This window comes from Rhinatrema bivittatum, chromosome 12, assembly GCF_901001135.1.
Source record: "Rhinatrema bivittatum chromosome 12, aRhiBiv1.1, whole genome shotgun sequence".
Lineage (NCBI taxonomy): Eukaryota > Metazoa > Chordata > Amphibia > Gymnophiona > Rhinatrematidae > Rhinatrema > Rhinatrema bivittatum.
The window spans coordinates 20,074,648-20,089,334 of NC_042626.1; the positions used below are offsets into that span (position 1 = coordinate 20,074,648).

Sequence of the window (14,687 nt, forward strand, 5' to 3'; positions counted from 1 at the left end):
TCATTTTTTTGGTTTTTTTTTTTTTAATTGAAAAACATTCATTGTTTTTTAAACAATATTTATACTATAATCAAATAAAAAGTGTACACCAGCAGTTGCTGACTTCCAAAAACACATCCATGTCTTTGTACACGGTTTATGATTGCCCACATATGCGGGTATAAAAATGAAATTCTTCTATAGGGACATGACTCCATCCAGGAGTTATAGCAACATCATCCTTGCTTTGATGAGGATCTAAGAGATCTTTGAGGGAACAAACATGCTGACGGCTTTCTCTGTCCTACTTTACCTCCTCCCCTACGCTCTTGTTTATTTCTGAATCGGAGGAAGAGAGGGGTGGGGAGAAAAATGGAAGGAGAAAGTTCCATGCAGGCTGTTTGTGAGGGGCTGGAGCAGAGACTGAAGGTGGACAGGCACTCCGCAGCTTTCTTCAAAAGATTGAATTAAGATTGTTTTATTTTACTTATTTGTTTTGATTTATAGTCCACTTTTGTGAAAATGTTGACTCTGTGGCAGCTAATTATGCAGATTTGTCCTATGTCTTGGCTGCACGATAGCCGGGAGGATAGGGGCACTTGTAATGGTGTCCATCTGTCTTTCCAGGTGATGAGTGTGCAGTTGTAGAGGATGTCAGGAATGGACCGGAGGAGTCTGAGAACGAGGATAGTGGGTATGATGTCCCCCGACCGGCCCTGCCTGTTGCCCCTGCACGCCGCACTCTCTCCGATATCTCCAATGCCGCCTCTGCCTTCAGTCAAGCATCTCTGGACAGTGATCCTTTGGCCTCAGGCGCAGGCAAGTGATCTGGCCACAGTTCAGGGTGTGAAGATGGTTTGCATTGTCTCCAGAGTTCTCTTATGGATGCATCCTTTCCCTCTCTGCCTTCCCTTTCACCCGGGGGATACACAATAGCAAAGCAGTAAGTAATGCTTCTGTTTCCCTGCAGGTGTTCTAGATGCATCCCAAGTTCCAGAACGGCCTCCAAAGCCTTTACCCCGGAGGATCAACTCTGAGCGCAAGGCAGGGAGCGCTCAACAATCTCCTGCCCTGTGCCCGCAGCAGCTGCTGTCCAGCGAGATCGAGAGCCTCTTGAACCAAGGCTACTCCTACCAGGACATTCAGAAAGCCCTGCTGATCGCACAGAACAACATTGAGATGGCCAAGAACATTCTGCGGGAGTTTGTGGCCATTTCCTCCCCTGCCCACGTGACCACATAGCGCCAGTGCAATACGCTCCTGGTCTCTGCGGACCAGTGCTGTGAGTTAGGGATCTAGGAGTGTGCGGAAGACCACCCTTGCCCCTTCCACAGGTCGCGCTCATGTGCATCTGGAATCGAGAGTAGCAGATGGTTGTGGATGCTGCAGCAGCTCCTCCTGGGAGTGAAAAGGGGTAGGGCTGCAGCGTTCTTCTGGGAGGCCGTGGCACTTTCTCCTAGGGATGGAGTGGAGAGCAGTGATTGCTGTCGCCAGAGAGGGGGGTGGGGGGTGCAGAGCTTTCTCTTAGGATTGAAGAGGGCCGGGGCTGTAGAGATTGCTCCTGGGAGTGTTATGCTGGGTCCCTTCTTGCTGTCCATGTTGTGACAACTCTTAAGGTTTACCAGGGGGGTCACTGGTATCCAGAGCTGAGTGAGGGAGAGAGAAGTGGAGGTTGGGTTGCTGTGAATTTAGGAGAAGGTCTTGATGTAGTGGGTTGGGGAAGAAATCCTGCAGGGTAACTCATTTTTATGGGTTGTGTTTTGGGCAGCACTTCTGTCTCTTCAGTCTTCTAGACATCATTGGCCGGCCTGATGCCCAGATATAAGAGCCATTTGCAAAATGTCGGTGCCAGGCTGTATTTCTTTGCTAACGCCCTCCTCTCCATGCCTCCTATGATGCATCCTCTTCCCCTGGTGCACCTGCTGTCTTCCTCTAAATCCCCCTCAAGTATTACTCTTCTAACCCACTCCCGGCCCATGGATGCTGCTGATGTATTGGCCTCATGTTGTTGTTTAAACTGCAAAGCTTTGAAGAGCAGGTGGCAGGAAAGCCTCCTGCTAGCTGGAGATAGGAGTGGCAAATGAGGTGATCTCAAGGTGCTCCGGCACCTGGGAATTGTCCCGCCCTGGTTGACTGGGAAGCTCGCCTTTCTTAGCCTCATCTCATTCTCTGTCATTAAATGTTAGGGCCCGAGTCCTCTCTTCCACATTCTGCGCACCCGTTCTTGGTCCAGTTCAGCTTGCTGGATTGGCCTCTTACTAGAGCCACATAACACACACACACAGCGAGGAATGTTTTTGGGGTTTTTTTGGGCCTGGTAGTTTCCCTCCTGACTACTTTGGCCTTCCAGCTCAATTGGAACCGGCCTTGCTTGGGCTGCCATTTACCTGGGAATATTTCCCCCGTGTTTATTCTTCTCCCAGTTTAGCCAAGTCTGTGCAGTCACGGTCCTTGGCCGGGGGCCATGCATCAGGGATCCTTCCAAACCCCAAAATCATGGACCCTAAAACCAATCATTAGGAGTTGGCATTGCGCAATGACACTTTTTTTTTTTTTTTTTTTTAATCCTAGCCCCCCCCGCCCCCATCACCGAGCCATGAACACTGCCTCCACAGTATCTCCTGTGCCAGCTGACCCAGGAAGCAGAAGATTTCTGGATGTTTTGTATTAAGTAGACTTTTTTTATTTCACGAAAGTTTCCCCTTTGACTCTGGATGGCGCAGTCTGCCGTGCAGATCGTGGTCTGCATTTGTTGTGACGTTTGATATACGTTTGATGGCGTTGGATGCCAGTAAGGTGTGGGGGGAGGGGGGGGGTCCTTGACACCTCGTCGTCCAAGATTCCAGGTCCTTTCCTCGTTAGGCTCTACTGGGTTGGGTTCTCTGGTACTGCCAGGACCCGAGATGCAGGTCCTTGGTTTAGGGTGGACGTGTTACGGCGTTTTTCAGTCAGGAAGTGCTGTTTGGCGCGCATCTTGCTCTGCTGGCTCAGTCAATGGCGCTGTCTGGAACAGAAGGGGCTGGGGAGGGAGGGGCCGTATCATGTTAGTGCTCATGGTGTATGGATAAGGAGAGCAGTGCTGGAATTATTGTGGGTGGGGGCGCTGTCTGGAACAGAAGGGGTTGGGGAGGGAGGGGCAGTATCACGTTAGTGCTCATGGTGTATGGTAAGGAGAGCAGTGCTGAATTATTGTGGGTGGGGGCGCTGTCTGGAACAGAAGGGGCTGGGGAGGGAGGGGCCGTATCACGTTAGTGCTCATGGTGTATGGTAAGGAGAGCAGTGCTGGAATTATTGTGGGTGGGGGCGCTGTCTGGAACAGAAGGGGCTGGGGAGGGAGGGGCCGTATCACGTTAGTGCTCATGGTGTATGGTAAGGAGAGCAGTGCTGGAATTATTGTGGGTGGGGGCGCTGTCTGGAACAGAAGGGGCTGGGGAGGGAGGGGCCGTATCACGTTAGTGCTCATGGTGTATGGATAAGGAGAGCAGTGCTGGAGTTACTGTGGGTGGGTGGGAGCAGGTGGGGTGCCCTTCTGGGCTGGGGGTTACAGTGGGGGAAGGAGAGAGCGCCCAGCTTTTTGCTCGGCTGGGAGTTACTATGATGATGGTGGGTGGAGGGGCGTGGGGCCGGGGGTTACTGCGGTGGGGGCAGAGTTGTGCTGCTCCCTTTCCAGGCTGTGAAGGTTTCTTTTGCTCTTCTGTCAGCTCTCGGTTCTCGATTAGGTTTGTGACTGCTGAAATGTAAACAGGTGGGTCAAAGGGCTGGGAATGTGTGTGTTTGGGGTTCAGTTTTGGTTTGTTTTTTTTAACCATGAGATGTTTGGCTGTTTCTGGAGAAGGGGTTGATGGTAACCCCTGCTCAGGATTTTCATGGACTGTTTTAAAAATATGATAGTGACATGACTATAAGAAGTTTCTGATAGCAGTATTTAATCCTCTCAGACTTGTAAAGATTAAGAAAAACAGAAGGTAAATATTCTTACAAAGAATAGCTGAGCTTTAAGGTTTATTTGGTTGTTTGTCCTGCAGATTTCCTTATTAACGTGTAGAGTGAACTAATGTTATTTATTTTTTTTCATCATATGCTGCCCACTGAAGAGCCTTTTTGTTTTTTGATTTCATTTACCTGTTCAAAATTTTTTTTATTTTTAAATAAATTTGCTTTATTGTAGCATACCTATATGTGCACTGGTATGAGGTGGTGCGTGGCGATGTGAGCGCGTACGAATGCGTGTGTGTACCGACACGTGATGATGCATCTCCTGTGAGGGCTCGCGTGTGTGTGTGTGTGTGTGCGTGTGTGTGCAGGCCGGTGGCGGTGTAAGCTCTCACAGAGCTGGGCACAAGTGACTTAGTTCTGATGATGAAAGGGGAGCCCTTGTACTTAATTCCTGTGGCTAAAATTCCACCAATTCAGGCTTGTGAGAACCCCTGTGGCCCTTGGAGACTGTCCCCCCAGCATTGACTGTAAACCTGATCTAAAATGCATCTGAGAGAGAGCTCATTGCCAGAGGGATGTACCAAGTAATCAAAGTTGAGAGTTCAAATTCTCCTCTCACCTGGCAGCCACTGCTCAGTTAGGCCTCCTTCCACACCCAGAGACTCCCTGAGCTGCTGACCAGCATCCCCATTTCCACTCTCCTGAAAGGGTAAGTTAAAAGGGAAAGGAGGACATCCAGCCTGTGGGAAAAAGGGTGTCAAAGCTACTGAGCTTTCTAGGAATGCACTGAGCTGAAGAGGAATTCGGAAATCCAAGGCCGCCTCAAACTTCCATATCTTAAACTTGACTTTCAATACTTGTGAGAACTTTGTGCTGCCTTGGTGTGGTTTGGCTGCTGGCTGCAGTGAGCTGCCGAATCCACCCCCCACCAGCCGCAGGGACAGCTGCAAAATGCTTTGGGTCAGCGCCCAGAAGCTCTTGGCTTGCAATCTCGCTGTGCAAATGTGCATTCCCTTCCTGGGACAGCACTGAAGTAGTGACAGCTGCACCCTAACTGAACTAGGCCGCAGCGGAGCTGGTGGTGGTTTTTATTTTTTGGTGTGTGCGATATGATTTAGTGTTGGGGGGGGGGGGGGGGGGTGTTGGATTTGTAGAGCATATCTTTCAGGACCTGCCCAAGAATAGCTTTCATAGAAGGAACAGGGACTTCCCAGAGACTTTTCTTGAGTGGCGGCACCAGCATTTCTGAGATTAGCCGGCGCCGAGCATAGATGGAATTTTTTTTTCGTCTTATGCCTGCTGTGCTGGGTCAAGGTGGTGCAAGCTATGGATCTCTGTTTTTGCTGTTAGATCAAGTAACGCCAGCTTAGCAATACGTGTGCTTTTAAATCCAGTTCTGCCAGCTGTACTTAGAAATGCCTTCTAGTAGAGATCTGGGGGACAGGAAGTGCAGAATTTTACACAAGTGATCAGTTCTTTCCCACAATCTCCCATCACTTGAGTGCCCCATCCAGAAAGTTGAGAGACTCAGAAGTGACCATGTAAGAATCTGGCTTTTATTACCATGTATTTAAAAAAAACAAACCCAACAAAACAAAACAGTTCAACAAAATCACTCTTACACAAAAACCAACAAACTTTTATGCAATAAACCCCCATTCTGCTCCCTGCTGCATGGCCTGTGCTCCCTTTCTCTGTGTGTGAGCCAGCAGCTGCCCCTGGGATTAGCTGCCCCACAACCACCCCCCACCCCTTCCAGCAACGCTGTCTGTGCTGCTGAAGGGTGTGCACTCGTCAGGAATCCTACAAAACAAACTTTCCTTGATCCTCTGGCCTGCAGAAAACCTGCTTAGGGGTGCAGAGCTGCTGTAAAAATACACACAAGCCACCCTCAGTCACACAGCAGCTTGGGGACTGTGCTGAATGTGCAGGGTTGGAATGGGTTAGTTTGGGAACAGATAAGTGGAAGGGCAAGGGACGAGTCTTTGTTTAGTACCCAGGCACAGAGCACTGTTCTGATGCCTCCTGAGGCTGCTGTCTTTGTTCCTCAGCTGCTTTGCTGGGGACTTCACCAATGCTTGTGTGTAAAGCACCAAAACCTTATTTACAAATGTGCTGAAATTCAAACTAAAACCAGCGGTGAAGTTGGGAGGGAAGGGTAGAGGCAGTGCTCTCTGTCCCCCTCCCTTGGCTCCTGCTGTCTTGGGGTGAAGAAGAGGAGGTCACTCTGCACCTGCTGCAGGTTTCTTGGAGGAGGGGGAGTTGCCTGCAGGCCGTCTCGGGGAGTGGAGGGCAGATGCTTGAAACACTTCCAGGCTCTATCGTATCAGTTCCTCAGGTCGATATACTTCTCTCCCTTCAACCCAAGAAAGACAAGAGAAAGAGTCAGTCTGCGCTGAGCACAATGAACGGAAAAATGGAGGAGGATAGGAGTATAGCAACAGAATGCCCAGGTTTGAGTCTCTGATGTGCAGGAAACCCTCTGCCTATCTCTCACTATTCTGACGTATATATAGAACCCTGAAACCAGGTACAGCTTTAGGTGGAGCGAAAGGGACTTGCTCTCGGCCATCAGTGTTGGTGGGAGTAGTGGGATTTGAGAGCCCATCTCCAGGTTCACAGGTGTGCCTATCCTCTCACTCATTCAATTCTAGGGAACTAGAAACTTTCCTGGGGAGAGGGGGAATGCAATTTTGAAACTGCATTGGGACAAAGTCAAGGACTCTGCAACTGTGTTCAGAGAGAGTCTGTGCCTACTTTCACTTTTAAGCTAACTTTTGGTGCAAAGTACCTCCCCTGCCCTAGACCTCCCTCCAGGAAATGCCTCCCCTAAATGCAGCTAAAGAAACCCCACGCATTCGTTTACCCATATTGAGGGAGGCTATTTTTCAATGGAGATTTATGCCTGCAAATCATTGTTTGGCCTGTGTCAGATAAATTGTCAGCTCCAAGAAAAGGAAGTCACCGAACACCACAAACAATGTTATTTGGTAGTTGTGTTCAGCTGTTAGAACAATAAAACAGTGACAGTGGTAACGCAACTTTCCCTTCCAACACATGCCTGCCTCTGAGAAAGCACCTGTGCCGGTTGGCTGATTTGTTGCAAAACTGGGAAGAGATCCTTGCAAAGACCAAATGGAGACTACACACGTGCAGATTACATTTACCTAATTTACAGAACGGTGTGCGCGGCCCAGCACACCATTTACCATGCGATTGGCCGCGCGTTTCCAACCCGCATCTATTACCCCTTATACTGGAAGGGGTAATAGCGTGTCGAAAATGCGCAGCCAACCCCCTGAAAACTAATAGCACTCATCACATACAAATGCATGTTGCTGAGCCTATTAGTCACTTGGGATACTGAAATTATCTCTCTCAGAAATTAACACCTGCCCTTAAATTCTAAGCAACCCAGAGAAGTGTACAGAAAAGAAGAAAATACTGCTTTTCTGTAAACACTCTGCCTTAATATGCTAGTGATTGTCAGAGGAACCAAAAATTAAAAAAAAAAAATAAAAAAATAAAAATAATTTAAATTTGCCTGCCAGTCCGTAGATTTCCAAAACAGACGCTCAATTTTACCGGCATCCATCTTCCTAACCTGAAACCGATGCTGGTAAAATAGAGCGTTGGTTGGTGGGACCCGCTGACAGCCACCTCTTTGCTATTGTCCCTAGCGCCTCCTCATTAGCTGACCCCTTATTTAAATAGAGAATCGCACGCCTGCTCTCCTGCATATTTTTACAGTATCGGCCTGTTAGCTTTTAGAGAATCAATGTAATCATTGGTAACTTCATTGCTTTGTGCAGGTGGCTTGTTCTGAGCCTTCTGCCGTGCAAGCAAAGTGCTGCGGGTCTTGGTAAATGCAGGGGGGTGTTCTGTGCTTGTGCACCAAGCTCCAGAGGAGATTTAGAAGCTTCCCTGGTCGGGGAGGAAGTTTGGATATGAAAGTATTTTTGTAGAGTTTAGACGACATTGGTGAGGGTATACTATTTATTTCTCTAGAATCTCTAAACCCATGGAAGGGTTTTAAGCTCGGCAGTACCTTCCAGCTGGTGCATCTTTGCAAAATTATTAATGTGGAAAATTTTACCTGAAAAGTGTTTTATCCTCCTGTGGATGCAAAATCTATATTTAATAGGGTTTTGTTACTTTCTAAGTGATTATTAGCTGCTAAGCTTAATCTCAAACCAATAAACTTTGTGACCAAGGTTGTAGAAAAGAGTGTTTTCTGTTTGAAATGTTTACCTGACATGGGTCCTGTTTTATAGGATGTTTAAAAAAAAAAAAATAAAAAAAAAAAAAAATTTCAGGTGTGTGTGGTATTTAGTGGAGCTGAAGGAGCCCCCTACTCCTAGTTTCAGCCGCAGCCCGTGTGAAGCTTGCCTGCAGGGTGGCTTTGTGTGATAGGGCAAGTAGCCACTTGCCCAAGTTATTCACAGGATCCATAGCCTTACCCTTCTCAGGGCTTTTCTGGATGTGCCTGGGTTAAAACTGGTTTTGGTCATTTAAATAATACGGTACCTTCTGTCCTCTGATTACACCAGTATTTCTGGACTAGGGTGACATTTTCCATTAGTGCATGTAATTGCAAGCCACGCAGGCTATTGGAGAACTGCCCCCACTAGGCCCCTCCAAACTGCCCTGCCTCCATTTCCCCCCTCCTCTTCACACTCTGTTGTCTACTTCCATGACAAATTAGTTTTCCCCACTGCATTCCTGTGCGCCCCCCCCCCCCCCCCCCAATCACATCACAAACTGCCCCTAATCTCTCCTCCATCTTTACTCTGGGTTCCTTTGATTTCTCCCCCTCAATCTGTCATAACCTCAGGCTTTCCCTTTCCACAGTAACTCTGCAACACCCGTGCTGGACTACCAGCCCTGCTAACCATGGGTCTGATCTCCTCCTTGCTCTTTTACCTGCATTGCTTGGCTTTCTGGTATCGCTGACTTCTGGATCCACCTCAGTCCCTTGCCTAACCCTGTGCTGACCTTTGCATAGCTAAGGTCAAAGGACTTTCCTTCATCTTCATTGGCCTGTCTGCTGCCTTTGCCCCTAGTCATCACCATCTACTCTTTGACATCCTATCCTCACTTGAATTTTGGAACTTTGCTCTATGTTGGTTCTCCTCTTACCTCTCCCACTGCACTTTTTATCACAGCACCAGAAACAAGAGAACTTAAGGTAACAGACTACATTTTAAAAGGTTCAGCTGGGCTCGCCCCTCCCCCTTTCTTGCCAGACTAAATGTGGGCAGGCGCCAATCATAGCTGCATACGTTCAACTGGCTAAAAGGGTGTGTGTGTGTGTGTGTGTGTGTTTGTTTGGGGGGGGGGGGGGGGTAGAGTTTATAAACGGTTTTAGCTGGGTGTATTTTTTGAGCCTAAATCTAATTATCAAACCCTTTATCTAAACTTGTCATTTCCTACCTAGACTACTGCAGGTCTCCCAATGAACCTATTGTCTCCATGATACTCTGTTCAAAATGTAGCTGCACCACACCACATCCCCTGTTTTCACAACCATGTAACTCATCATCTGGAGTAATCACACTGCTTCCCCATCTACTTCCACAAGCAGCTCAAACTTCTGCTCACAAGTGCCTTCACGCTGCAGCTTCTTCTACGCTCCTCCTCCCGTCCAACCGGTGAGCTGCTGTTTTGTGCCCTTCACCATGGCTGACTCCACGCTTTCCACCTTGCTGTGCTGTATTCCTTGAACAACCTCTCAGAGTTACTGCCTCACCCTCCTCCTCTGGCCCTATTTAAGTCCAGCCTAAAATCCCACCTTTGTGAGGTTGCTTTTATGCCTTAAACCCTGGCTCTCTCTCTGATCACAGCGTTGTTGGTTTTAACTGTGTTTTCTCTAATAAATAAGTTGTCTAGTGCCTCTTATTTATTTTGTCTGTCTCTTGTGACTAAATCAGAAAGGGCAGAGCTTGCATCTTATGTGTCTCTGTATAGTGCTATGTAGATCTAGTACCACTATAGAAATAAGTAAAAAAAAGTTAGTGAAAAGGTCTGAGCATCCTCCTTATCGCAGCTTCTCTAGAGGGGCCCTATTGACCGCTACTCTGTTTTTTGTCCAGTATACAACTTTCTGTCCTCTCCTCGCCAGCTTGTTTACTAATTGATGCCAAACAGTGTCAAAAGCCTTCCTAGGGTCTAGATCAGCAACAGCTGGTTCTTATGTTCTGGACCTGCCACTTTGGTGCCTCATTAAAGAACTCAATCAAGTTTCTCTGACAGGCTCTTCCCAGTGTGAGCTGGTGCCCTGTAATCCACTTATTTTAAGGTACTGCACCATCTTTTCTCTTAAGCACCTTGAAATAATTAAAGACCAGGGCACACGATGGATTCCCAAAGCGAAGAGCTGGTCAGAATGGGTTTTGTTACCTGTGTGAGTAAAGTGGAGGGCCATGGAAGTTACCAATCTGCATTACTTTTGCTGCTATTCCCCCCATGAAAAGACTACATTGAACTGAAAACCAAGGAGGGAAAAAAAGGGTCTGCCACAATTTGAGGCTGCTCTAGATTTTATTACATTTTTTAAAATAAAAATCTAGACCAGGGTTTCCCAAACCTGCCCTGGGGCCCCCACACCCAAGCAGCTTTTCATGATATCTGCTGCAATGAATATGCATGATATAAATGTGCATGCAAGTCTCATATGCAAAGTTATATCATGCATATTCATTAAGGATATCCTGAAAATCCTACTAGCTATGGGGTCCCCAGGACAGGTTTGGGAAGCCCTGATCTAGACTGCTCATTCTAGACCATATTCTACACTCAGCCAACTGTGAAAATTTAAAAATAGCCTCCAATGCTATAACCATTCCCTGTATACCCTGACTGGAATGGAGAGGCAGAAATCTAAACCATTACACATAACGCCAGGTTTTTAACAAATATTTTTTCTCTCATCCCAAATAGGTTGTGGGTTCATATTCCACACTGGCCTAGACTATTTTCTTCTTATTCTGCATATAGAAAAACAGATAGAAATCCACTCTCTGCTAAACTACTCCAGCCTATTGTACACCTTGTAACTAGCAAGGGGGTTCGAAAGTGCTCTAGGCTATGTTTTTCAGTGTGCAGGTAAAGAGAAGGAGATGCACTGAGAATATTATAGACTAGTTTAACTAAAAAGAACTAGCTAACATTCTATACTCTTTTGGGTTCTTTTCACATGTGCAAATACATACTGGCTAGTCTAGACTCTGGTACTCACCTATTCTAGGCTATTCCCAATGTGAAAAAAGACATGCTACACATGTAGACTATTTTAGACTTGTTCCAGGTATGTTCTGGTTACATACATGATACATTTCCAGATCTGATGAAGCAAAAGCCACAACTTACAAGGAGACAACTAGCATTCTAAGCATGCTCCAGATATGTTCTAGGTCTAGTCTGGATACATTCTAAATGTAGTGTGATCTCTGTCTTGAATGTGACACAGAGTTCTAGGTATGTTCTGATATGTTCCAAACACATTCTAGATGTGTCAATGCATTCACCCTAAATATGAGGCAGCCAGAGTTCTAGTTTTTCTAGGTACGTTCAAGGTATGTTCACAATTTTACCCTGCAAACATCAGAGATGTTGGAATTCTAGTTGTGTTCTAGGCATGTTCTAGAGCATTCTAGACTCAAGACAAGGGTTCTAGCTATTTTTAACTGTGAGTCAGGCTTTGTCTTGAATGTGACACAGCATTCCAGGTATGTTCTGGATATGCTCCAGACTCATTCTAGCACTATCAATGCATGTATCCCAAATATAAGGCGGCAGCCAGCATTCTAGCTGTTCTAGGTATGTTCACAATTTTACCCTGCAAACATCAGATATGTTGGAATTCTAGGTGTGTTCTAGGTGTGTTCTAGACTCAAGCCAAGGGTTCTAGCTCTTTCTAACTGTGAGAGTCAGGCTTTGTCTTGAATGTGAGTGTCAGCATTCTAGGTATGTTCTGGATTATGTTCCAGACTCATTCTAGCACTGTCAATGCATTTACCCCAACTGTAAGGAGGCAGCCAGAGTTCTAGTTGTTCTAGGTATGTTCTAGGTACGTTCAAGGTATGTTCACAATTTTACCCTGCAAAACATCAGAGATGTTGGAATTCTAGGTGTGTTCTAGGTGTGTTCTAGGTGTGTTCTAGACTCAAGACAAGGGTTCTAGCTCTTTCTAACTGTGAGAGTAGGGCTTTGCCTTGAATGTGAGTGTCAGCATTCTAGGTATGTTCTGAATTATGTTCCAGACTCATTCTAGCACTGTCAATGCATTTACCCCAAATATAAGGAGGCAGCCAGAGTTCTAGCTGTTCTAGGTATGTTCACAATTTTACCCTGCAAACATCAGAGATGTTGGAGTTCTAGGTGTGTTCTAGACTCAAGACAAGGGTTCTAGCTCTTTTTAACTATGAGTCAGGCTTTGTCTTGATGTGACACAGCATTCCAGGTATGTTCTGGATATGTTCCAGACTCATTCTAGCACTGTCAATGCATTTACCCCAACTGTAAGGAGGCAGCCAGAGTTCTAGTTGTTCTAGGTATGTTCTAGGTACGTTCAAGGTATGTTCACAATTTTACCCTGCAAAACATCAGAGATGTTGGAATTCTAGGTGTGTTCTAGGTGTGTTCTAGACTCAAGACAAGGGTTCTAGCTCTTTCTAACTGTGAGAGTAGGGCTTTGTCTTGAATGTGAGTGTCAGCATTCTAGGTATGTTCTGAATTATGTTCCAGACTCATTCTAGCACTGTCAATGCATTTACCCCAAATATAAGGAGGCAGCCAGAGTTCTAGCTGTTCTAGGTATGTTCACAATTTTACCCTGCACACATCAGAGATGTTGGAATTCTAGGTGTGTGCTAGGTGTGTTCTAGGTGTGTTCTAGACTCAAGACAAGGGTTCTAGCTCTTTTTAACTATGAGTCAGGCTTTGTCTTGAATGTGACACAGTATTCCAGGTATGTTCTGGATATGTTCCAGACTCATTCTAGCACTGTCAATGCATTTACCCCCAACTATAAGGAGGCATCCAGAGTTCTAGTTGTTCTAGGTATGTTCTAGGTACGTTCAAGGTATGTTCACAATTTTACCCTGCAAACATCAGAGATGTTGGAATTCTAGGTGTGTTCTAGGTGTGTTCTAGACTCAAGACAAGGGTTCTAGCTCTTTTCAACTGTGAGAGTCAGGCTTTGTTTTGAATGTGACAAAGTCATAGCTCCAGGTATGTTCTGGATATGTTCCAGACTCATTCTAGCTGTCAATGCATTTACCCCAAATATAAGGAGGCAGCCAGCATTCTAGTTTTTCTAGGATCATTCTAGGTACATTCATAATTCACACTTTTACCCTGCAAGCATCAGAGATATTGGAATTCTAGGTGTTGTCTAGAGCATTCTGGACTCAAGACAATGGTTCTAACTTTTTTATTTTATTCCTGCTCCTTTCAGCTTTCCACTCATCAGAACCATGGCTGGGATTTGGCAGTATAAGCCTTATTTTATATCCCCTTCAAACTCATTTAATCCAGTCATTGCAGAAACAGTCTTCAGTAGTGTAGGAAGGAACCTACAATCGCTCCCAGGCTTCTTTTAGATACCTGTATTCATGTAGAGGTGGCCAACTCATCCTCAATAGCCACAAACAGGCCTGGTGTACTGCCTCCATTATATGCAAATCTCTTCATGCATATTTATTATGGATATCCTAAAAATTAGGCCTGCCTATGGCTCTTGAGGTCCAGTGTTGACCATTCCTATATTCAAGGGCCCTAAACTCAGTCACTACTGCTTGCGGAGCAGGACTTTCTCCTCTCCCTCATTTTCTCTCCCCATTTGGGTGCCAGTGCCCTGAATGTCATTCCTTACTGCTGGGGCACTCCCCGAAACAGCCGTTGCTTTCCATACTGCATTGTTCCTAATGAGCCACATGCGACCCAAATGTCCCCACTATGCTGTTGACCATGTAAGACTATGAAAACATTGTGGGAATTAGGGCACTGCACAGCTCAAATTCACCAAGCGTGGCTGAAGGGTCAGGGCTCATGCCTAAAGCTGTGCCTGATTGATCAGGGTGGTGTGCTCGTTGATATAATGTTACTGCTTAGCTAATGATGCAGATGATGGCTGGAGGGAGCATGCACCCTTCTTTTATCACCATGGGGAGAAAAAGCGAACATTGTTTGGAGAGTAATCTCTCCCCAAAAGACCAGTCTCACTTCTCCTGGGCTAGAGCAGGCCCGACCTAATCTTTTGACTACATAGCAACACATCTGCAAACCACACAACTATCATGGGGCAGGCTATGATTGCCAAGTTCTATGAAAATAGATCACATACATGCTCCCACCACCATATGGGTATAGAAAACCAGCCCCTATTCTACACCCTTATACACTGAATAAGAAAAAAAGAGCAACCTGAAGCTCCCTCAACTGTGCAAAGAATCCATCACAATTATAGATGTTGCTAGATCTGAGGTTCTCAACCCACTTCCCAGGACATACCAACCCAGTCAGGTTTTCAGGATCTGCACAATACATATGCATGAGAGAGATTTGCATACAATGGAGGCAGTGCATGCAAATCTACCTCATGTATAATCGTTTTGGATATCATGAAAACCTGTTTTGTGCTCACTCTGCATAAATTGCACATATTTCTATAGTATCTTCCACTCTTTGTGAATATAAAAGACAATGCTAGACTATTTTAAAGTGATGCTAAAAAAGTCACAGTCCTACATTTCTTACACACTGCATGGGAA

At 46.0% G+C, this 14,687-nt stretch overlaps 2 protein-coding genes across 3 annotated transcripts in view; one reads left to right on the forward strand and one right to left on the reverse strand.

Annotated features, from left to right (window-relative positions):
- Positions 1-3,473, forward strand: part of LOC115073746 (E3 ubiquitin-protein ligase CBL-like) — a 53,324-nt gene extending 49,851 nt beyond the window's left edge. Inside the window, 2 exon segments of the mRNA XM_029572448.1 lie at positions 607-798; positions 950-3,473. Of these exon segments, the coding sequence (XP_029428308.1) occupies positions 607-798; positions 950-1,221 (464 nt within the window). The 3' untranslated portion in view covers positions 1,222-3,473.
- A 1,976-nt stretch (positions 3,474-5,449) lies between these two features.
- The window catches only part of LOC115074193 (cell surface glycoprotein MUC18-like), a 50,123-nt gene continuing 40,885 nt past the window's right edge, over positions 5,450-14,687 (reverse strand). For both annotated transcript variants that reach the window (XM_029573442.1, XM_029573441.1), the window contains one exon: positions 5,450-6,271. In XM_029573442.1, the coding sequence (XP_029429302.1) occupies positions 6,242-6,271 (30 nt within the window). In that variant the 3' untranslated portion in view covers positions 5,450-6,241. The remainder of the gene's footprint in view (positions 6,272-14,687) is intronic.